This window comes from Haliaeetus albicilla, chromosome 6 (genome assembly GCF_947461875.1).
Source record: "Haliaeetus albicilla chromosome 6, bHalAlb1.1, whole genome shotgun sequence".
In the NCBI taxonomy this organism is placed as follows: Eukaryota; Metazoa; Chordata; class Aves; order Accipitriformes; family Accipitridae; genus Haliaeetus; species Haliaeetus albicilla.
In genome coordinates this window covers 34206636-34230110 of record NC_091488.1, presented here as the reverse complement: position 1 = coordinate 34230110, position 23475 = coordinate 34206636, and the positions used below count along the sequence as shown (strand labels likewise).

General features: G+C 41.2%; 1 protein-coding gene across 5 annotated transcripts; it reads left to right on the top strand.

The window, feature by feature from the left end:
- The first annotated feature begins 758 nt into the window (after nt 1-758).
- Nucleotides 759-22744, top strand: NSUN3 (NOP2/Sun RNA methyltransferase 3). 5 transcript variants are annotated; one of them, XM_069785502.1, is made up of 7 exons: nt 759-875; nt 2129-2238; nt 3822-4165; nt 5658-5812; nt 6328-6449; nt 10399-10503; nt 22056-22270. In XM_069785502.1, exons 1-6 carry the CDS (start codon nt 771-773, stop codon nt 10469-10471), a joined length of 909 nt encoding a protein of 302 aa, XP_069641603.1. In that variant the 5' UTR covers nt 759-770; the 3' UTR covers nt 10472-10503; nt 22056-22270. The 5 variants fall into 5 exon arrangements, with proteins under 5 accessions (XP_069641603.1, XP_069641598.1, XP_069641602.1 ...); XM_069785500.1 differs by lacking the exons at nt 759-875; nt 10399-10503 and adding exons at nt 1038-1207; nt 1829-1907 and having other exon boundaries at nt 22056-22744; XM_069785499.1 differs by lacking the exons at nt 759-875; nt 10399-10503 and adding exons at nt 1038-1207; nt 1749-1907 and having other exon boundaries at nt 22056-22744.
- Nucleotides 22745-23475: the final 731 nt, after the last annotated feature.

The following is a 23475-nucleotide window of genomic DNA, read 5'->3' as shown; positions in this document are numbered from 1 at the left end:
ACAAGTGAGCATCTGAGCAAGGGAGGGTACGTGGCAACTTTGTTTTGCCAGGCCATGAGGATTGCAGCAGGAGATGGCCAACAGAGCAAGATGCCCTTTCTCACAGGAGGAGCTTGCAGGACTCGGCGGTTCTGTTCAGACGAAGCGATCAGAGGAGGAACTGCCCGAGTGTGTTGGCAGCCTCAGACTGGAGCGCTGCTAAAAGTTACAGCTGGCAAACTGGTGTCTGCTGGTTCTCCTGGTTACCGTTCCCAGAGAATGGGTTACCTGGAAACGTGTGTATGACATTTGTGTGAATAAGTCATACGTTTCTATCCTTTTTTTTTTTTTTTTCTCCAGTAGCTGCAGGTTATGCTAGAGCCGATTTCCAGTGTGGTTTAGAGGAGGCTGTTGAGCAGCTGAATAGCAGCTGCAAAGTCTGCATAAGCCGGGACCAGCCAGGCGTTAAGGACTGGTGAAGAGCGCTTGGGTCTGGTGGCGGCGGCGGCGTGGATGGCGGCAGCACCTGGAGCGGGCTCTGGGATGAGCGTCAGGGTTGTAAATGGATTAACGGAGGGTCCGGTTGCCGGCTAGTCCTGGTTTATCTCCTGGAGAGGCAGAGGAGACTGGAGGACAGTACAGCCTCCCACGGTAAAAAAAAGAAGACCACAACGAAGCCCAGAATCAAAGAAACCACCCGAACCACCTCAGCCCACCCGCCGGGACCCACGGGACACCCCCCTCAGCCGCCAGGGGCCGCCCCGCTCCCGCCGCCCCGCCCGACACCGGCCATGCGGCTGCCGCGGGCGCTGGCCCGGCCGCCGCCGCCGCCGCCGCTCCCCCGCCCCGGGGCCGCCCTCCTGGCGCGGCGAGCGGCCGCCCGGGCCTCGCAGCAGGTGAGGCGGGGGCGAGGGGCAGCGGCGCGGCCGGGGGGCGGCAGCCGGAAGCGGAGCGGGATGGCGCGCGGCGCCTTCCGGCGCGGCCCGGGAGTTCTCCCCTCCGCCGGCGGGGCGGCGGGGCGGCCCACCTTCCCTTCCCTTCCCTTCCCCTCCTCTCCTCTCCTCTGCCTGAGGGGGGCTGCGGCGGCCGCCTGCGGGCAGGGCGGAGGGGCGAGAGCGGGGCTTCTCGGGTCGGAAGGGGGTGTTTTATCGCTCCGGGGGCGCCGGTAGCTGCGAGGAAGAGCTCGGTAGGGCCTCGGTGAGCGGCGCCGGGGTCCCGCTCCGTAACGGTGAGACCCGGTTTGTGAAACCCCCCCCCCGTCCCTGCTGCCAGCAGCGTGCGCGTCCTTGGCCCCCTCGGAAGCCGCTTCGCCTCGGAGCGGCGGGAACCGCAGCCGAACGGCACCGCCGCGCTTCGCTGGGAGGAGGCGGCGGCGGCGGCTTGGCGGCCCCGTCGGGCTCTGCCTTCTGCCGGCGGTTGCCGTCGAGAGGGGAGCGGTGCTTGGCGGAGAGGGGAGGCGGGGGGTCGGGGGGGAGGGAGGGGAGGGGAGGGGAGGGCTGCCGCCTGTCCTTGGCGGGGGAAGTCAGCCAAAACCTAGTGCTTGCCTTCGGGTTTTCCTTCTGAGTAGCACGAGTTTGCCTAGAAACTAAAAGTTCTCCCTCCCCAAATAAAATACAAAATTTTCATAGGTTAAAAAAAGAACCGAAAGCATAGCCGATTTTTTTTTTCTTTTCCTTATTCCTGGAATAAATTAGTTATTGCGGTGCTTTGTGGCTCAACTCCAGCTGACTTCCACAATGGTTCAAATCAATTTCTTTCTTTTACTTAAGCACATGGGTACATCTTGGCAGAGGTGATCGTAGTGCAGGATCATAATCACACCTTGCTTATCTTGCTCCTGGTGTATTAGAGTCCCAGGAACCACCGTATTATTAGCATAGTGGACATGGAGGAGTATTATCAGCAAGCTTCCAATGACCTCTTCGCAGGTAGGGACAGAGGGAGTACACTAGCTTAACTAGTTTGTTCTCTGAAATTTCTGTTACGTCTTGATCACATGTATGATGTGACCTTGATTGAGCATCCTAGTATCACTGTTACTAAGTCGATTTAAATTGATAAAATGTTCTTTTAATAATTCTAATGAGAACTAGGGAAGGTTTCATTTGTTTGTCTTTACTGCTTTTCTTTTTTCCTTCTATTTCTGAAGCTGGAAAATAAAACAAAAGGGAAACCTCAAAAGCAGATTTGTCAAGTTGTTTTGGATCATTTTGAGAAGCAGTACACAACGGAACTGGGACATACATGGACCAGTGTCAGGTCTGTTTTGGGGAGCTGGGGGAGGCAGAGGAGAGGTTCTGCTATTTTTTAAGTGCTTCATAAAATAACTTTGAAAACAGTCATGGACTGTAACAACTGGTTCAGTTTGTTTTCAGTGTAGTTTGTTTTCAGTGTAAAAGCAGTAAGTAACAGAAGACTAAAACTTGGAATTTTTTAGTTTTTTTCGTTGACTTGAATATTTTGGACGTGATGAAGGTTCTGTTCTTCTGTATGCATATGCACTGCAAGAGGACTGCCATCTTATGTCTTTGACTGTTTTGTAAAAATGTGGTCCAAAAAGCATCCCTTTATACTTAACAGCTGCTGTTAGGGTTTGGTTTTTTTCCTACAGCTTTATCGTATCTTGAGAGACTGGGACAAAGATGTTAGAAGAGAAGGACATCCCCCGATTTCTTTCATCAGAAGAAATTGAATATTAGCAACATGTACAGAAAAGGCTATCACTTAATTTGGGCCTTGATTACACAGCTGCTAAAGAACTGGCTGTGATATTGAGAGAAGACATCTTCCCTTCCTTGCTAGCTGGTGGTTGTTGCTCATAGGAAAGCCAGCAGAAGAGCCCTTCTGGACAAGTTCACTGCTTAGCTTATATACTTTTCAACAGGGATTTGAACAAAATCAGTTGACTTAGACCTAGAGTGCATGAGGAGTGTTCCCATGATCAGTGCCACATTACTTTGAAGGGAGAAAGCATCTTACATGTTCAGAGTATTATAAACTGTGTGATTCGTCTGAGTGACCTCTTTGGATTAAAAAGTAGTTTAAAATAAGTGTCTCCATTGTTAAAAAAAAAGAAAAAAACCATAGATGTATAGCATTAGTTTAAGTGAATTAACTTAAAAACTCTTTTAGGTTGGATCAATGCGTATTTCTCTTTTAGGCAGTGAATATGCCTGAGAAGTACTTTTTGAGGCTAAATGAAAAAATAGTGAGAGAAGTTTAAAGAGAAAATGGGGGGATTCCTTGTAAGAAAGGTCTGAAAAAGTGAACTGAAATATGAGCAAGCGTGTTCTTACCATATAAGCACTGCTTTTTTACTCTCTCCAGGCATATCTTATTGGTTTAAGTTTTTCTGGCTCAATGTTTACAGAACATAAAACAAAATTTAGAAAAGAATGCTTGTAAAAACTGCATTTTATGGTGTTGGCTGGAATAACCATTGCAAAGCCAATGTGATTCTTTATGTTGTGATATTTACAACTAATATTACAGTTGTTCTTTGTCCCTAGGGAAGTACTTTATAGTCAGAAAGACCATTATGCTTCATGATTTATAACTTCTACAGTCATTTGTTAAATAATTAGGGAAAATAGGGAACATCTTGTTTTAGAAGAAGTTAGTGTTTTAAATGCAATAATTAGAGAAAACGGTGGCTTGAAATTAAAATTATTTTCCTGCATACTTTTCTTAATCGTATCTAATCAAAATGATTTCTTTTTTCATTGTACCAGAATCATCCAATGGTGAGGTTGTTACCCTTATGTAAGAAAAGGCTTCCTACACTATGGAAGGATCATTTTATTTGCCAAGTTATTAAACAGCTTTTCTTTTTTTCAATCTAGAGATGTACTCACGTACCCATTGTGCTGGCAGTACGCCATCCTGCTTAACAAGTTCAGCCAGTCCTCTGAACTGGAGAACACCTTGGGTGTGAAGGGATATCACCCTGCCTTTCAAGGACCTTTGCCCTATCTTCCCGCATTGCTGAAGTGTTACATCAGGAGAACTCCTGGGAGATTCCCTGCACAAAAGCACCAGGCTGGTAAACTGAAAGAGTATTATCTCCTGAATGCTGCTTCGCTGCTGCCAGTGCTGGCCTTAGAAGTGAAAGATGGGGAAGATGTTTTGGATCTCTGTGCTGCCCCAGGGGGTAAATCAATAGCTATACTGCAGTGTGCCTATCCAGGTAATGTATTGAGGTGCTTTTAGAAGCTGATCCCTGGCTCTGTGCCTGGGCTATTTCAGTTGTGCCTGTGTTCTGTACATGATTTGGATTGGGGGCAAAAAAAACCAAACAACAATTTATATTTATATTCTAAGTAGTTCCTTGCTGTTTAGTAAGATTTTTTTATGAAGTCTGTTTACCTTAAAGAGGATGAAAAATGCAGTAGTTATTTAAATATAGGTTACTGCAGACTGACAGACAAAAGTGGAGTAGCTATGCAAATAGTATAAGTAAATTTAAGTGTACTGATGTAAAATGGAGCGTAACAAATTAAATATGCAAGATCTAGGCAGAGGGAGAAAGCTCATGATGAGGAATTGGTCTATATCAGTATTTAATAAGTTCTGTGTCTCAATCCACCTAGATATTGCAGAAGGGCACTAAGATAATCACAGTGTTTAGAAAGCAACAGCAAGCAGCAGCTCAGTTCTTCCAGGCCAGGGAGTTAAAGCAAGCTGTGATTGCTGTTTCAAAGTTTATATGTTAGCTTGGGTAGTAATTGTCTCAAAATGTTCACAGCACCTTATGTTCTTACTGATGAGACCATTACTATAACCAGCTGCACCTGTTGATTACAGCTAGTTCTCCCTCCCTCTTCTAGAGGAATGATACCAATGAGGTAAATTAAATGCGGATTGCCCTTTCAAAAGGTTTGAAAAAAAACACTTTTATCCCATGGCTGCTTTTGAAGATACCAAATTGTTGCTGAGAAAGAAAGATGTAAGGAAGTTGATTCTTTATATACCTCAGTGAATGCTAAGATGTACCATATTGTGTGTGGCAAACATGGTGTAGGACAACCTGTGGAACCATGAAAATAAAAATTTTATTAAATCAGAAAACAGGACTAAGAGGAAAAAGTATTGTGCTGTGTTTCTGGTCTGGGTACAAGCAACAGCAGTGTTTCTTCTGAAGGGGTAACTACTCTGGCTACATTGTTATAAAAGTAAGTGCAACCAAACCCCTTATGTTAAAACACAGCTGAAATTTCAAATAAATAACGGGTTGGACTTCTCAGCTTAGGATATGCAAAACTGATGTTTTATTTATTTAAAAGGCAGTTAATTAATTTATAAGGAGCAGGTACTTCATTTAAACAGTGGCTCAAGGAGCCCAGAAAGGCACTCACTTAGCACTGGTCTTTGGATATGGATCATGTTTAAAGTTTGTTTTACTGTGGAAGTCTATTGCTACAGTAAATATTTGCTAGTAAATATTTATGGATTGCTCTGTAAGAGCATGTTGAAATTTACTCAGGTTTATAAAAATTCAGCAGTGTTATAAAATGTGCAATAACATAAGCACATGAGGTGTAAACTCTATGGCAGTCATGGCAAAACAGTAGAACTTCTGAAATCAGTGTAGCTCCTTATATTTGTAAAAAAAAAAACCCAAAAAAAAACCATAAAGACTTATTTTAGGGTGTTTACTTCATTTTTTTTAATTTTCTAAGGTCAGTTTCACTGTAACGAATATGATGACTCGAGGTCAAGATGGTTGAAACAGACGATAGAATCCTTCATCCCATATCCTTTGATTAACTTAATAACAGTCTCTAAACTGGATGGTAGACAGATCGGAGATCTTAAGCCTGAATTATATGAAAAGGTAACATTATTACTTATTAGCAAATTATATTTCTGCATTCTGCTGCTTTTTCTTCCTATGTCGCTCTTTTTTTAATTTTCTTTTTTTTCTGGCCCCCACAAAAATCAAGGGGAACCAAGGTCATGTACAGGATTTGCAGAGCCTTAGGAATCACTTTATGAAGCCTCTTATGCATTTATTCATGTGTTAGATGATGTTACCCATTTAGCCTTGGTAGAGAATTCTGAAGACCTTGCAGCAGTGTTCTTTGCATAATGTGTAATTAGGAAGGGGGGGGGAACAAGGGAGAGCTAATCAGGTAGAGGGCGCTTTTGGAGCAGTAATTTCTTATCTCCCCACCCCCGATAACTCCATAAAACCATCTCAAAATAGTAAGTAGATCATTTCTGCACCTAAAATGGAAAATAATAAGGATGCTCTAAGTATTTGCAAAAGTGAGTAGATTTTTGGCGCACTGTTCAGAAAGTGAGTATCCTTATAGTGAATTGTCTTATTTGCTCTTATTTATTGTGTAGGTACTGGTTGATGCTCCTTGTTCAAATGACAGAAGTTGGCTATTCTCTTCTGATATTCAGCAAGCTACGCTTAGGCTAATGCAAAGGAAGGAGTTACCATCTCTACAATTCCAGCTGCTAAGGTGAGAAGTGCAAAGGAAAACTGTTAAAGGAGCTTTTCATAATTAATAAAAGTGACATGGGGGCAAGATTTGTCATGTTTAATAACCAAAACCACGTTTCACCATGTGAAAAGAATGTGAAGAATATGTTGTTGCAATGCTGTTTAGAATAAGCAGTTGATCTAGGTTAATGTGGACATGGAAGTTTGTATGGGGTAATATAAGCAGTGAGGCCTAGGTCCTTTACTACCATACTGCTGTACAGTCCTCGTAACTCGCTTATTCACATACATGTCCATTCAGATGACACAGAACAGTCTGGTACCATATAAAAATATTTTCAGTGGACACAGCTAAAACAGTTTCAGATGTATTCCTCAGCTGAAGCAAACACACAAATATAATTTTTAATAGGTTTTTTTAAACTCTCTGTGAAAGTAGTCTATAAACCTGCCAAGCTGGGCATTCTTTCCCAAACTTCTTTTTTTGTTGTTGTTGTTCTTTCACAGAATTACCCTTTACAGTTCTTCATTACAGTCTTTTTGATAACTGAGCTGTAAGTCAGGACTGGTTACCAAATGTCACTTAGGTCACTAGTTAATGCTGCTTCAGAACTTGCTTTCTGGGCTGTTTATGTGAAGAGATTGAGTCCACTATTGCACGTTCTTACATGCTGCTTGAATTTAATACCCATTTGACTATTTGTTGCATAGAAAGACTACTGATCATAATTGGGTAAAAAAGTAAAAGAATGTGGGGTTCAGTGCAGGAGAGAGGATTGTTTATTTTTCAAGAACATCCACCCAATAATCCAAATCAAGGTTGTCATGTATTACACTTTTTAATGATACCAGCCATAGGCTAGCATTTGTGAAGCATCTCAAACTCCACAGTTTTTTCTCACTGGGGAAAAAAAAAAAAGGAATGTGATTTACCAATAATACCTTCTAGACTTGAGTGGTTTTTGCAAAGTAACAGTCCCACCTGAAGTCCATCTGTCAGAGCAAATTGAGGGAAAAATAACATATTATAAAAAAGAAAGTTTTTATGGAAAGTTCCCATTGCAGCAGTTCAAGATACTTTTGCATGACTTCCAGTTGAAAAAGGCCTAGCAAAAGCCTATGATTTATAACAGAAATATGAGTATCTTATTGCAGTAATGCATCATGTCACCCATTTCCTTTGAAGAAATCAATCACATTTAAAACACTGACCTGTTTCAGTTTTTCCTTTTCAATATTTGACATATAAAATCCAATTTGTGAACCCCTACCAAAAGAAAGCATATATCATGCAGAGAAATTTTGAGCATTTGCATAAATCACTCCAGATTGTAATCCTGAAGTGGAGAAGTCATGACAGCAGGAACCTTGTTTTTAAAAAAGGAGACATTCCTGTCAGCCCAAATCAGATTTAATTGAATTATTCCTAAATCAAGAAGAGAACTTTGTTTCTGTTGAAAGTATACTTTACTATAGCAACAGCAATAAGAATTGGATTTGTAAGGACAAAATACTTTTGATAAGTAAATGGAAGTAAAAGGATGGTAATTTCAATTTCATTGCTCAACATAGGACTGAGTAGTTCTGTAGATTGGCCAATCTATTGTTATGTGGGCTGGAATTTTTTTTGTCTTTTACAAGATTTTGGAGCGTATGAAATAAGTGGTTAGGTTCAAGAGTTAGAGATTGCAAGTGTTATTGGGTAAAATATTTGACATATACAGTAAATGGTATAGGTGTCCACTGTATTTTTATTGTTCCTTTAATCTGATCATTTTAGAATGAAAAGATATCTTGGATCCTGTGTGAAAGGGAAAAAGGAAATGATAAAATGAGACCAGGAAAGGCTAAATGATTCATGCAAGTGCATTAGAAGTTTGGCAAAACTAAAATTGTGGAATGCTACCCTATTCAAGCCTTTGTTTTATTGCTAGAGTGCATAATTATAAATGAAAATTGAGTTTGAATCCCATCTCTGATACTTCCAGTAATATTCAGGAAGGCTGAACCTGCATTAATCCAGCTGTACTGCATTTTATGTGAGTCAGCTCACGCAGAGCTACCTCTGGCTTATCTGTTCAGATTACCCAGTGCTTTATGCTTGTGGGCATCTCTCACCTTGGTTCCTGTATCTGTAAAACAAAAACAAGTATAAAGCTGGATCCCAGCAATTTTTTTGAAAGTAGTGTAAGTAATAACGTATGATTTGAAGATGAAGCTTAAAGTATAAGGACCAAGCATTATTTCAGTTTAGCAGTAGTATTAAGTATAAGGATAAGACACAAATGAGAAGAAAGAAATGCAGAGGGGAGTTCTATTTTCATTTCTATCAAGTGACACTCAGCCCAAAATGTAAAGATTCCCTCTTTCTTAAGGAAGCGCTTCACCTGTAATCTTGTAATCTGTTTTTCCGAGTTTGGTCGTCTTGCACTTTTTTTTTTCTTTTTTGGGTGTGGGTTTGTTGGTTTTGGAGGGTTTTTTTGTTAGCAGATCTGCTTGGGCGTAAGCTGGGGACATCAGAGAGGAAGTGAAGGAAAGAAAAGTATTTTTTGCAATACAGTGTAATTTATTAAGTATATAGAGGCTTCAGAGAATGAAGATATGGAAGAAGTTGAAATTGATGCAACGATTTTCCTACTCCAGCCTGAATAAAATCTGAAATGTAAATAAGTGGCATAAATGCTGAACAGCAAATTTTACAAGCAGTGAGGGCACCACTGATTTGAAGGAAACTGAGATTGTAATGATTGTTAATACCAAAACCAAAGCTTCCCTGCTGAGTGCTATAATCCAAGAACACACTGCAAATCTTGTTGTTATTTGGAGTGTTCATGCAGAAAACAAATTGCAAAGTAAGGAAGGAATGTTCATTTCCTGATACTGAATGCTAGCACAAAATGCAGTGGTTCCTGTAAGTGAATTTTCCAGTGTTATCAGTTCTCAGGTAGAAATTAAATTTTGAATTAAGCTCAAGTGCATAATAACTTAGTGGTGAAACTGTTACAGATGTTGTAATTATTCCTAGGCCAGTTACTGCAGCTGAAAGAAACTGTGTTAGGGTTCAGCTGAAAATAATTCCAACAGGATGCAATTTAGAAAACACAGTAAAGGCATTCAGACTAGTGTAACTCTTCTATACACAACATCTCCAAGTAATTAAACAGCTGTAATTGATGTTTAATAGAGTTCTGGTCCACAGGAGTTCAGACTAACTTTAGAAGATACATATTCGCTGACTTTCCTTCTTCACCTCTTTTTCTCCCTAGTAGTTAGCTACAAGGGAGATTGTTATGAATACCTAAGACATGCACACAGAAAGTTAAGAGATTTGTGGGATTTCAGGTGCATGAGAAGTTTGAAGTGTGCTTTGGATTACTGGTGGCAAAATAAGCTGTACAAAGTGCTCATTTTCCTAGTTGATGTCTTTCGAGGTGTATGTATTCTCATTTTTCAGAACTCAGGATGAAGCATTAAACTTGGCTTGAGAAATCCAGAAAACCCTTTAGTCTTCCTAGCTAATGAGATGTTTCAATCCCTGTTTTGCTTATAAATATGATTTTTAAGGAACTCTGTCTGGTTCTGTATAACATGCATATCTCCTCTTACAAATCCTATGCAAGTGGAGCACAATAGTGAGACAAAATGAATGTGTCCCTCTGTACTAACAAATTTTGCTTTGGATATCAGTCATAACATGGTATTTGAAATTACTGATCTTTTTCATGAAAAGGTTACCAGAAGTTTTGAGGGTTTATTTTTTCTTTCTCGTTGAATAGCTTGGGAGGTAGGAGGGTTGTGCACGTGCTACTTGGAAGGAAAAATAAAAAAAACCTCAACCCAAGTATTCTGAACCTATTTTTCTGAATTAAAGGGTACCTAAACCATCAGTTACTGTCATATGTAAGTAACCAGGTGTTGTGCAAGCGGCTTCATAAAGCGTTTGATCTGTGTTTGTCTTGTTGCTTTAGTCCTGGAGCAGAGACTGCTGATTATGCAGCCACTTTGTATGGTGGTTTACCAGTCTGCACACATGGGAAGTAAAATGAGATTGACTGTTTCCCTTAAGTCATCAGGTAGAGTTGGCAACCGAAGTCTCTAAAGGCTAATCTACATGCCACAGGACCCACTTTATTTTCTCCAGTCCAGACCTTTGAAAATATATCTTAAAATAAATGGTAAAACTTTTGGTGAAACGTAGGATGCAAATATAACAAACCTTAAGTTACCAGCTGCTCTGTTTTCCCTGGTATATGAAAATTACTGACGTTGTTTCACAGAATACATATAGTCATAGATTTATGTGTTGAAAAAAGAGTCTTTTTCACATAGTCTATAGTAAATACTGTGATTTACTGGAAAAATCCTGATATTCCTCTTCCCGCATTCAGTGCCACCTCTGTTTTCACTGACATGTGGAGTGTTCCACATGTACCTAGAAGAGGAATTGTATGCTCTTAATTGTGGGGTTTGTTGTTGTTGTAGAGTGAAGGCAAAAATTGGTTTTTTGTAAAATAGACCATCATATATTTAGTATATGGTACCACTGTACCATTTCTGCTTTGATTAAGTCAAAAGCCTTTATAGCACATGGATGTGTAATGATGAAGTAAAAAGGAAGATACTTGCATTTAGCTAGTTGTCCTGTCCAGGCAAAGTGATTCAGTTTTGTTTGTGATTTGCTACTGATGAAAAAAATCTCAGCCTTTAACGTTCATTGCAAAAGCAAGGAGAGCCAGTGTCTCGAACCTTTAAAAAAATTTACCATCATAGAAGTTGCTTGAGTTTGTGTCAGGCATTAAAAGGATGGCAGGGCTGAATGTCGTGAGGGAAGGAGAAACACAAGGGAGTCCCTCCAGAAATAGAGCAGCCATCTTGTGTCACAGATTTCTGTTTCAGTGTGCGTGGGACTCCTGCACAGGACCTCCCTGGGTGAAGTTCAGGGGTGTTTTGGAGTGACCGAGGGAATTCTGAACCGCGGTACTGGAGCAGGAGAGGTGAGCTGAGGAAAGTAGTAAAGTGGATGCCATTTTCTGTGGAGAAGGGAAAAAAGGCACATAGGAAAGTGGAGAAAATCACATTCAGGATGGCTTCATCACACTGTTCTTCAGGTCTTTCCCTGGAATTTTGCTTTTCTGTAGCTGCCCATTTAATCCACTCGTTATCCATAACCATTTAGTCAGTTAGCTCCACTGGGAATTTTTTTAGAATTGCAAGTGTTGGACCAACAAATCTTATATGGGTTGTGTGGATGATTCCTTCTTTAACCACTCTATATGCTGGAAAAGCTGAATAGTTTATATAGACTGCTGGCCCCAGCCTCCAAATTGGGCATGCTGTCCAGGGTGTCTTGCTGTGCAAACCGTGTTCACTCTCTGTGCATCCTTGCCCCTCAGGATGAAAATGGTTAGATAGCTGCTGACTGGACAAGGAGGCTTTGGTTTTTACTCTAATTGTGTATGCATAAACATGGCATGTTTGCGCTGTGCCATTCCCCAAAACACTGTTGGTTATGTTGCTGGAGGTATGAGTCATTTTACTGAGTTTTTTAGACTCATGGTTGGTTTGAATTTCTCACAAAGAGTGAGTGCTGTGGCCACTGTTGTGGCTCCATGTTCTCTTCTGTTCTCCCTTCTGTAGCTGAGAAGGTTCTGCCTGGGCGTCGTGTAAATAATAAGTTTAAGTTGGGAAGAGGGATGGACCTCTGAGAGTGTATAAGGTAAGAAGGTAATTCTGGGATGACTGAAATGACAGAAGGATTGAAGATTTCTTACAGTGGACTGCCTCTGGCTGTTGGAGGATAGCCAGCTAGAAACAGCCCTGCTGTTAGTGTTACTGAGTGTGTGGAAACCCAGCATGTGAGTGAGCAAGGCAGCTGCAACGTCGAGAGTGGAAGCAAAATTCTTGAGTGTTGTGTTGGCGCCTGTGGCTCTTAAATCTGAGAATGGGAAATAAACCACTCTATTACTGTTACAAAGGCACTGCAGTTTTAGTATTGCAAAGGATATCTTGTAGCCCTGTGTTAACAGGATAAGTATTTCAAAAGTCACCATGCATTAGAGGAGAAAGCTCAGTAATGTTAAACTGAAGGTTTGGTCTTTGCTTTAGAAGAATTTAAAGTTGTTTGCTATAGAAATGTTATTTATCAGAATTTTGGGGACAAATTTTGGCTAGAGCAGAACAGAGTGGGTTTTTTGATTTTGTGGTGTTTGGTTGTTTGGGTGGGGTTTTTTGGTGGCTATGTCTGCTTTTATTTATAGTCCAATCCTAATGCTTAAAAAAAGCAGTTCACTTCATGTTTCTCATCTTGCTACCGTGTTATACTGAACTGCAATGTCTCCCTCCACAGTAGCAAAGCTTACTTAGAGAGAAGCAGAGGGAGTGAATACCTAAACTAGTGTCTCTGTCTCCTATGCACCTCTGTCACTGCCCATTACAAAGCATTAAAAAAAATCAGTATTTTGACACAGGAGGAATTTCCTTACCTTTTTTGACTTGGTTTGGAGAAATAAAAGCAAAACCTTTAACTTGCAGGCCATATTACCACGATGTATCTGGACTCTTGTAAGAGGAAGAAAGAAATGTGTAATATCTTTAGTCAATAAAAAGAATAGGATTGAGGATAAAAGCAAATGCATCTTGAGATGCTTTGTTTCTTGACTAGCTTATAAAAGGGTTGGTATGGTAGTTTTTATTCTGATCAGACATTATCTTGAATATTGAGCAGAAATACATCCCAGTTGCCAAAAGATGGCACTGTTGAAGTGTTGTATTATTTTAAAATTGCCCTAAAATATAGGTAATCTTTTTACTTTAATACTGAAAATGGTTGAATGATTAACATAATTAATGCTGACCCTTCCAATGGCATGCAACATAAACCCAAGCACAGGAGGAATAGGCTGGACATGTAGGTGCTAGCTGTAGTATGAAATACATATTTAGTGTCTGCCTATTTTTAAAAGGATGTTTGAGACTCCAAGACTTTTAGAATGAACAAAATGTCAGCCTATCATGTTTAACTTTCTGTAAGTGTGAAAAATCCTCTTTTTGGGTTCTGGCTAAGTATGTTTAGTTGCATGAAAGAGTTTTTTCCCTTTAGAGTTGTCGTGTGGCTCTAGAGTGGTCTTTTTTTCCCTGAGATATTAAATAATAATACTGCTCTGTTTTCCCTAGTTTATTGTTAGCATCTCCTCCGTTGTTAGATTTAAAGTAAATCTTGAGAAATAAACTAAACTGCTTTAAAATAACATATTTCTTTAAAAAAATCTCATCCAGTACTCCTGTAATACAAGGGGTTAGGATAGATTACTCTAATGCATCTTTTGTACCTCTGACTTCCTTAGTACTATATGTGCCATTGAACCTGTATCGAAAGACACACTCTGCAAAAATATGAAGTATTGCTAATACTTTTTCCTTTTTTCTTTTTTCTTAAAACCTTGTTTACAATGAGGAGGGGAGCAAACTGTGTGTGTTAATTGTTTTAGAGTACCTCCTGAATGGGATGGACATCAACCACCCTTTTTGTTTGGATTACAGAGGTGTCTTGCGCTACTGTGCTGGAAAGATTTAAGTGTGGATTTGGTGGCTATAAAGTGATGTCTATAGTTCAAAATAAGTGTGGAAAAACATCACATTTCTATAGAATTATATGCCAGTGAATCTCAATCTGTCCTGCAGTTTTTCAGCTATTGTAATTCAAAGCTAGTGATGATTTGAAAATGTCATTAAAGTTTTGGACTATTTGATATCAGTAAAGTCTCCTAAACTGTGATATGCTGATATATACTAAAGCTATGTTCAGAACCCCAGAAAAGGGCTGACTTTTTTTTCTTTAGTTCAGCATGTATGAGTCTTGTAACAAACATGTGATAGCACTTGCAGTTCTATAAAGTAATTACTTCTTTTGCACACTGTTTTATATCATCTCCTGGAAGAACTAACCTTGGAGATTTTGTATACAGGCCTTTCCTGGTAAATAGGGCATGTTAATGGATTGTCATGCATTTCACCAATTTTAGTCTTTTCTGCTATGTGTTGACTATCTTATGGTACTAAAACAGTAACCTCATACTTGTGCAGTGTAGTATGATAGCATGCAACATAAAAGCTTAAGTTACACATACTAGCTGCTGACAATGGTGCTGCTTCTTTATGGTCTTGATTGCAAGTAGAATCATAGAATTGTTTAGGTTGGAAAAGACCTTTAAGATCATCAAGTCCAACTGTTAACCAACCACTGCCAAGTCCACCACTAAACCATGTGCCAGGCACCACATCTACACGTCTTTTAAAGACCTCCAGGGATGGTAACTCAACTGCTTCCCTGGGCAGCCTGTTCCAATGCTTGACAACCCTTTCAGTGAATAAATTTTTCCTAATATCCAATCTAAACCTCCTTTGGCACAACTTGAGGGCATTTCTTCTTGTCCTATTGCTTGTTACTTGGGAAAAAGAGACCAACACCCACCTCACTACAACCTCCTTTCAGGTAGCTGTAGAGAGCAATAAGGTCTCCTCTCAGCCTCCTTTTCTCCAGGCTAAACAACCCCAGCTCCCTCAGCCACTCCTCATAAGACTTGTTCTCTAGACCCTTCACCAGCTTCATTGCCCTTCTTTGCACGCGCTCCAGCACCTCAATATCTTTCTTGTAGTGAAGGGCCCAAACCTGAACCCAGTCTTTGATTTGTGGCCTCATCAGTGCTGAGGGCACAGGGGGATGATTGCTTCCCTAGTCCCTCTGGCCACACTATTTCTGACACAAGCCAGGATGCTGTTGGCCTTCTTGGGCATCTGGGCACACTGCCAACTCATATTCAGCCGGCTGTCGACCAACATCCCCGGGTCCTTTTCTGCCGAGCAGCATTCCAGCCACTCTTCCCCAAGCCTGTAGCGTTACATGGGGTTGTTGTGACCCAAGTGCGGGACCTGGCACTTGGCCTTGCTAAACCTTATACAGTTGGCCTCAGCCCATCGATCCAGCCTGTCCAGATCCCTCTGTAGAGTCTTCCTTCCCTCAAGCAGATCCACACTCCCGCCCAACTTGGTGTCATCTGCAGACTTACTGAGGGTGCACTCCATCCCTTCATCCAGGTCATCGATAAAGATATTAAACAGAACTGGCCCCAGTACTGAGCCCTGGGCGACACCACTTGTGACTGGCTGGCAGCTGGATTTAACTCCATTCACCACAACTCTTTGGGCCTGGCCATCCAGCCAGTTTTTTATCCAGCAAAGAGTACGCCCATCCAAGCCACGAGCAGCCAGTTTCTGCAGGAGAATCCTGTGGGAAACGGTGTCAAAGCCTTTACTACAGTCTAGGTAGACAACATCCACAGCCTTTCCCTCATCCACTAAGCAGGTCACCTTGTCACAGAAGGAGATCTAGTCAAGCAGGACCTGCCTTTCATAAACCCATGCTGACTGGGCCTGATCACCTGGTTGTCCTGTACGTGCCGCATGATGACACTCAAGATGATCTGCTCCATAACCTTCCCCAGCACTGAGGTCAGACTGACAGGCCTGTAGTTCCGTGGATCCTCCTTCCAGCCCTTCTTGTAGATGGGCGTCACATTTGCTAACTTCCAGTCCACTGGGACCTCCCCGGTTAGCCAGGACTGCTGGTAAATGATGGAAAGTGGCTTGGTGAGCACTTCTGCCAGCTCCCTCAGCACCCTTGGGTGGATCCCATCTGGCCCCATAGACCTATGTCTGTCTAAGTGGTGTAGCAGGTCACTAATCATTTCCCCTTGGATTGTAGGGGCTTCATTCTGCTCCCTGTCCCAGTCTTCCAGGGCAGGGGGTTGGGTACCTGGACAACAACTGGTCTTACTAGTAAAGACTGAGGCAAAGAAGGCATTCCGTACCTCAGCCTTTTCCTCATCCTTTGTCACTGTGTTTACCCCCGCATCCAATAAAGGATGGAGATTCTCCTTAGCCCTCCTCTTGTTGTTAACGTATTTATAGAAACATTTTTTATTGCTTTTTATGGCAGTAGACCGATTAAGCTCTAGTTGGACTTTGGCCCTTCTAATTTTCTCCTTGCATAACCTTACGACATCCTTGTAGACCCTCCTGAGTTGCCTGCCACTTCTTCCAAAGGTCATAAACTCTCCTTTTTTTCCCAAGTTCCAGCCAAAGCTCTCTGTTTAGCCAGGCCAGTCTTCTTCCCCACTGGCTCCTCTTTCGGCACATGGGGCAGCCTGCTCCTGCGCCTTTAAGATTTCCTTCTTGAAGAATGTCCAGCCTTCCTGGACTCCTTTGCCCTTCAGGTCTGCCTCCCAAGGGACTCTGTCAACCAGGCTCCTAAACAGGCCAAAGTCTGCCCTCCAGAAGTCCAAGGTAGCTGTTCTGCTGACCCCCCTCCTTACTTCTCCAAGACTCAAAAACTCTTTCATTTCGTGATCGCTATGACCAAGACGGCCTCCAGCCGTCACATCACCCACAAGTCCTTCTCTGTTCGCAAACAACGGGTCCAGCGGGGCGCCTTCCCTAGCTGGCTCACTCACCAGCTGTGTCAGGAAGTATCTTCCACACGCTCCAGGAACCTCCTAGACTGTTTCCTCTCTGCTGTATTGTATTTCCAGCAGACATCTGGGAAGTTGAAGTCCCCCACGAGAACAAGGGCTAAGGATTGTGAGACTTCTCCCAGCTGCTTATAGAATATTTCATCTGCCTCTTCGTCCTGGGTGGGTGGTCTATAACAGACTCCCACCATCATATCTGCCTTGCTGGTCTTCCCCCCAATTCTTACCCATAAACACTCAACCCTGTTGTCACCAGCATTAAGCTCTAGACAATCAAAACACTCCCTAACATACAGGGCTACCCTACTGCCTCTCCTTCCTTGCCTATCCTTTCTGAAGAGTTTATAGCCATCCATTGCAGCACTCCAGTTGTGCAAGTCATCCCACCATGTTTCCGTGATGGCAACTATATCATAGTTTTCCTGCTGCACAACGGCTTCCAGCTCCTCCTGTTTGTTGCCCATGCTGTGTGCTTTGGTGTAGATGCACTTCAGTCGGGCTATTGATCCAGCCACCGTTTTGGGGAGAGAAGCCCTAATTCCTACATGACCATTCTCAGACGCTTCCGTGGTTTCTAACATGGATAACCCTTGTGTCTTTGCTGCGGCATGGATCTCCATCCCCTGCCTCCACTGAGATGAGAGACCAAAGGACCTTGCTAGCACTAAGGTGGTGTCACGTTATGAAAGCAAAAATGGTTATAGGGAAAGGTGAGCAAGTCATGAGGCTCCAAGAAAAAGTTTCCTGTGCTTTTACTGTGTGTTCTTATGTTTCTCCATATGAAGCTTGAAACTTTGCAGTATTAGTGCCTGCAACTTGTAAAATCCATTATGGTAAATGTATACACCTGAATTTAAAATTATGACATTAATTATAACTAGCTCTACATTTAAACTGAAAGTTTTAGTTCTTTAATAAACCTGAAGGTCATCTGTACCACTAAGAGAAAAATAACTGCAGATTAATTACCTTTAAGTAATGTGTTTTATTTTTAACCAACATACTATAATAAGGGGAAGGTGAAAAAATATTTTAGGGTCTTTTGCACTAGCATCCTTTTTAATCATTCTAGATCTGGACCCTGGTTTTGGAAGTTACAAAGTACCTTATAACAGGTACCATATTCCTTCAGCTAAGAGTCGAGCTTTAAGTAAGGATTTGGGGGATAATTAAGATGCCTAATGTAAGAGGAATCTTACATTCTTAGATGGTGGAGTCATAGTAGCAGTGGTGGGTTCTGCTAGATGTCTATAAATTATGCTCCACCTCCTGCCTATCCCTTGGATAAGCTTGTTTCCCTCCATTGATTATAGAGGAAGACTAGTTTCTTAAATTTATTTGAACAAACTCTCTTATGAATGAATTCTCTGTCATGCTGGTGACGAGGAGACCAAACTCCCTGAATCTGCTTAGCCCAGCACAGTATCACCCTGTGACTTTGAGCCCAGCACTTCTTCACTTTGAATTTTGCAGCTTAGTGCAGGTTTATCAAAAGCCAAGCACGGCTTAATCGGGGATGGCGGTCGGTTGACTTTGAACACAGCCACTGAAACAACTGTTGCTGAACTTGACAAGATGGATAGATACATTGATTAACCTTGCAGCGTAAAGTAATCCTCCTTAGATATTTTAATTCGTGACTTAGGTTCAGAATAAAGATAACTGCACTGAGCAGCCTGACCTTTTTGGGTCATGGGCCAGTGAAGATTCCCAAGCTAAGGAAGCTTAGAGTTATGGGGGGGTTGATGTGAGATTTTCAGGATTTCATTCAGAAGCCTGTGCTGCTCTTTCCTCTGCATCACTGCCCCAGTGACTTAGTTGTAGAAGCATGGTGCCTTTGAAAGTATTGTCTTGAATGGTTGTTACTTAATATATGGTAAGAAAAGGACACTTAGGAAGCGCCCAAGCTTTTAACTGTGTAAGCCTACTTTTTTGGTATATACCTGTACCTTCTACCTTTTCCACTTTTACATGGTAAAAATATTTTCTCACTTATTTAAATGTTCATGTAGTATCTGTCTTATAGGTAGGAAAGTAGTTGTCATTTTCTGCTTCTTATGTGTAACGTTATCAGGTATGCTAACAGTACATCTTGATTGTCATGCAAAAACATTTTCAAGCCAGCTAGCTGTCCTCTCATGGCTCAGCATTCCTGTATGCATGGAAAACATGTAGCTGTAGGGGGAAATTCTATGAAGATCAGTAAAGTAGGTGGTTTCTAATAATACTGTGAAGATCTGCTCAACTTTGAGAGCCCATTTAGACTTCAGCCCTGTTCGCTTTGAGTTCTGATGTGAAAGCTAGAAAGCAAGCAACTATTACATGGAGAAAAAAAAATGCTTTTATGTTTTCCAGAACTGGTATGAGGCCAAGGAGACAGGGGATCAGTGTGCGGTTCTCTTGCTGGCTTGTTGTTCCTGAGAAGGGAAGGTTGTACATTCCTGCTCTGCTTTACAATAGTTACCTTCCATACATCTGGGTGCACTGCAGTTGCTCAGACAGGCCAGAGAGCAGCAGCGTAAGCCCTGCCCTTTTAAATGGACAGCCGCAGCCACAGGAGGACAGCCGCAGGCAAGGAAGGTAGCTGGAGAGACAGTGGAGACAGCTTAGAGCCTCGGGTCCAGTACTGGTGCTTTTGTGGCCTGCGAAGGAGTATATGTGTGTTGGAATGCGGAGGGGAGGAAGGATGAATATCTGGAGCTAGGCAATTCAAATGTATGCTGGTAACTGCAGAATTTTAGAAAATACGATCTGGAAGGGACGTTAGGATGACACCTGCTCTGTTTTACTGTCTCAAGGTGACATTGTAAACATCGTCCTATATCAACCTGTGTCTAAAACATTCTTAAACATTTTTGCAGACTCTCAAAAGCTACTCAGAGGTCTGAGATAAGCTTGCAGTTTTGTGATAGCTTTAGCTAATTTTGGAATTATTCTGGAATGAGTCCATTAGGCCCAGTTAAATTGAAAGTATTCAGACTGCTTAAGTACTCTCTAACCTGTTCTTTACCTATAACAGGCTGAACTTGAACTGCTCACTCACTTAGGCTAAATGTGCTAGCCATCTGCTCACTCTCCATCTTTTCACTGAAGACTGATACAACAAAGGCATTAAACGCTGATTTTTCTCTGAGCATCATCAGTTGATAGAGCTTTGTTCTTTTATATTACACTAACTAAAATTGGAGTACTATAGACTCCAGTAAAATATGTACGTGGCTTGCTGATTAACGTAACCAAGACTCACAGAAGAACTGAGCAAGATAACGTGTACACTCCCCAGAGAAACAGACCGGGTATAATACACAGACGTTTTCACCAGAGAAGGTGAACAGAGTTGTATTATCTCTGTCTGAAACAGTCATTTGTCCTGGTGTTTCCTTATTATTTTGGACAGGACTTTCAGAGTAGCTTTGACCTGTGATCTGCTTTGATGCTGCTTGTGATGAGGCTTTTCTTTATTGATTCTTTTCCTGAAAAGGCCCAATCCTGTTAAAAGGACTTGCCTTTTTCCCCTTGTATTTTCTTCTTTCCTTTCTCAGCTGGTTTTTTTTCAGATATCACCCTTAGCAAGTCCTCAGTTTGTCTCTGGAGGAATTGCTGTTTCAATGGCATTGTGTTTGTTTATCTGGGCTCAGAATCAGGCTTGCTGCATTTGGGGGCTTCTCACCTCGTTCAGTTTGAAGATATGGTGGTTTTTCTTTTTTTTTTTTTCTTCTTTGTATTTTTCCCTGAAGATGTTTTTATTTTGGGTCAATGCTGTATTATCGGTAATATCTACCAATCTAAGATTATTCAGTGTCTTTCCATACAGCATGACTGTGTGTGTCATTGTGCTTCCAGTATCTGCCCTGCCCTTGTGCACCTACTAAATTCCCAGTGACACACCTGTGGTCCCCTGAGCACCTACCTTGTTGTCTTTCTGACATTCGCAAGCTGAGTAACAGCATTCACCTGTTCAGATTCTCTTGTTTGTAAACAAAAGTTTTGTTTAGGGAACAGTTGTATTTTAATGTGGTATTTGCTTCAACCCAGTGGTATCTGTTTTCCAGAAGCAGTGAGGTGGTCTGTTTGAATACTAGCTTACAACTCAGTCTTTGAGCCATTATGTCCTTGAAGGCTACAAAGTGTATGATTAAAAGGGATTATTTTAAGAGAGCATTTTAATAGCAAATGAACCTTTAGTGTAGCTTCCTCTTTCAGTTATGTGGTGGTACCAGATTGCTCTTCTGTGGTGCAAGATTTGGGATTTTTCTCCTTACTCTAATTTGCAGTAGGTGAATGTGGATTGCATATCTCATTTCTGTACTCTCATAGGTTATATTTTGTCCGTCTGAAAAAGGACCTTGCAGAGCTGGTTTAATGGAAAGTGAACAGCCTGTTTAAAGTCAGTTTCAGCAGGGATATGAAAAAGAACCTCTGTTTACCAGTAGTCATAAGCTTTCAGGGTACTTCAAATCCTAAGCCACTATTTTGCCTTTGTTTAGTTAAAATTTGTCAACAGGTTAATAGGGGAAGGGCACATAAACAGACAATATGTTCCCGTAAGTCATATTGCCTTAGGAAATCTGGTTGAAGTGCAGTGTCTCAGTGAAACCCCCGAGTCCTTTCACCTGCTAATTAAGTTGCAGAATTTGCACCAATGTTTGTAAAATTACAGCCCAGTAATTAATTCAGGCTATTACTGCAAGTGTACATTCTGATATTTGTTCACACAAGCAGCTAGCTAAGTATCTAACTAGCACTTTGATGTGGTGTAACCCATTTTGTATGCACAGTTGCAGCATTTTCACAGTTGTGCTGCGCATATAAATGTTTGAAGTATATTCTGCAACTCCGAATGGATGCTGCTTTCTACTTGTCACTGTCGTATAAAAAATACCTTCAGTTAACTGAGAATACATTAATAAATGAGAAAGCAAAAATGTGTTGCAGGTAGTTTCCTGAACTGTCAATTATATACTGTTAAGACATTTTCATAATGTTATTTTTCTCATATTTATTTATACCTATTTATAACTCTAGATTTGTAAATCTTTACATGTTCCCCACCCCCAGTATGTCACTTATGTTGAATTTTTTTTTTTCATTATTTGCAGGTCTGCTATTAAAGCACTGCGTCCTGGCGGATCATTGGTCTATTCTACGTGCACTCTCTCAAGGGCAGAAAACAGCGATGTAATAAATCTCTTTCTAAACTCCTGCAGTAATGTAATGCCTGTAGACATAAGTGGAATGGCCAGAGCTGTTTCTCAGGAATTCACTTTTCTCAGTGGTATGCAACAGCATGAACTTCTGGTTCTCCCACAGAAAGGGAGAGCATGGGGTCCAATGTATGTAGCTAAATTAAAGAAAATGTAGTCCCATCTGATGTCTGTTAGTTTTTTATAAGAGATATGTGAAAAATTAATACTTATTTCTAGTATACTAGGTGTACAGGAACATGTCCAAGGCAACTGAATTTAAAGCATTGCAGTTTTGTATAGGTTGCTGCCTAATAAAAAGGAAGCTAGACACTTAACTTGATTTAGCTTAAAATACTGAATGTGTCTTCTGATGTGGACTAATGGGCCTCTGTGAAGTCCTTATGAAGTTGAGGGAGTTTTGTATTATTTTCAAGGTGATGCTCTTAAATGGAATGGATTTGTATCCTAGAATAGAGGCCTAATGTGGTGGGGTTTTGCACCGTTTTGGGTTTTTGCACTGGGGGGGTTTTGTTTGTTTTTTTTAATTACTAATTTGGTTTTAATACAGTATATTTTAAAATAAATTGTTTCAATGGTCTGAAGGCATGGAAATCCTGCATTCTCTCTCAAACACGTCTAGAAATCTGTTTTCCTGTAAGAACTGATTTGTATGCAGAGTTTGTCATCTTAAGCGCTGACTATTCCAAGCACTGGCAAAACAGGTTTCATTTTCTAAGTTGTTTACTGCTTTACAGACAAAACTGTCTTTTGTTTACAGTCGCAAAGGTCAGCAGCTATATCGACACCAGCTTTTTCTTTTTTTATATTTTTGAGCTTACAAAAATATAAATTCAAAGAGTAAATTATGTTGAAATGTCCTTAAAACAGTAGATTTAGATGTGTTTAGCTTTGGTTTAGCTTTTTTTTTTTAGTTTGTGGCATAATGCAGTATATCCAGCAGTCTCTAGAGCACTTGTATGAAACAGAAGCATAATGATTAATAATTACTGTAATAGTACAGTATTCAGAGTTCTGTTACATAATTACAGTCATGATGAGCAACACACGTTCTGGAGAAGTGGCTTATCCACCGAGTTAGGAAATGTTACATGAATTCATGATGTTGTATCTGTGGTGTGTAAGGAAAGAGAGTCCCAGTGAGTGCTGATGTTGTTTAGAGGTTCCCTCAATTCTGCCACACGATGCTATGGATAAATATCTAGACATATGTGCACATGTTCATGTGTATGCATAGGCAAACTGCCTTCCTATAAAAACCTGTAAAAACTTCTGACCCAGCAGTGCTTGAATTATGCTTGAGTGGATCATGTAA

Excerpts from the sequence above, each read along its gene's own strand:
- NSUN3 (XM_069785497.1), top strand. The coding sequence starts at position 771 with ATGCGGCTGCCGCGGGCGCTGGCCCGGCCGCCGCCGCCGCCGCCGCTC. Across the intron at positions 876-2,128 it reads CCGCCCGGGCCTCGCAGCAG|CTGGAAAATAAAACAAAAGG; the intron begins GTGAGGCGGGGG and ends CTATTTCTGAAG. Across the intron at positions 5,813-6,327 it reads AGCCTGAATTATATGAAAAG|GTACTGGTTGATGCTCCTTG; the intron begins GTAACATTATTA and ends TTTATTGTGTAG.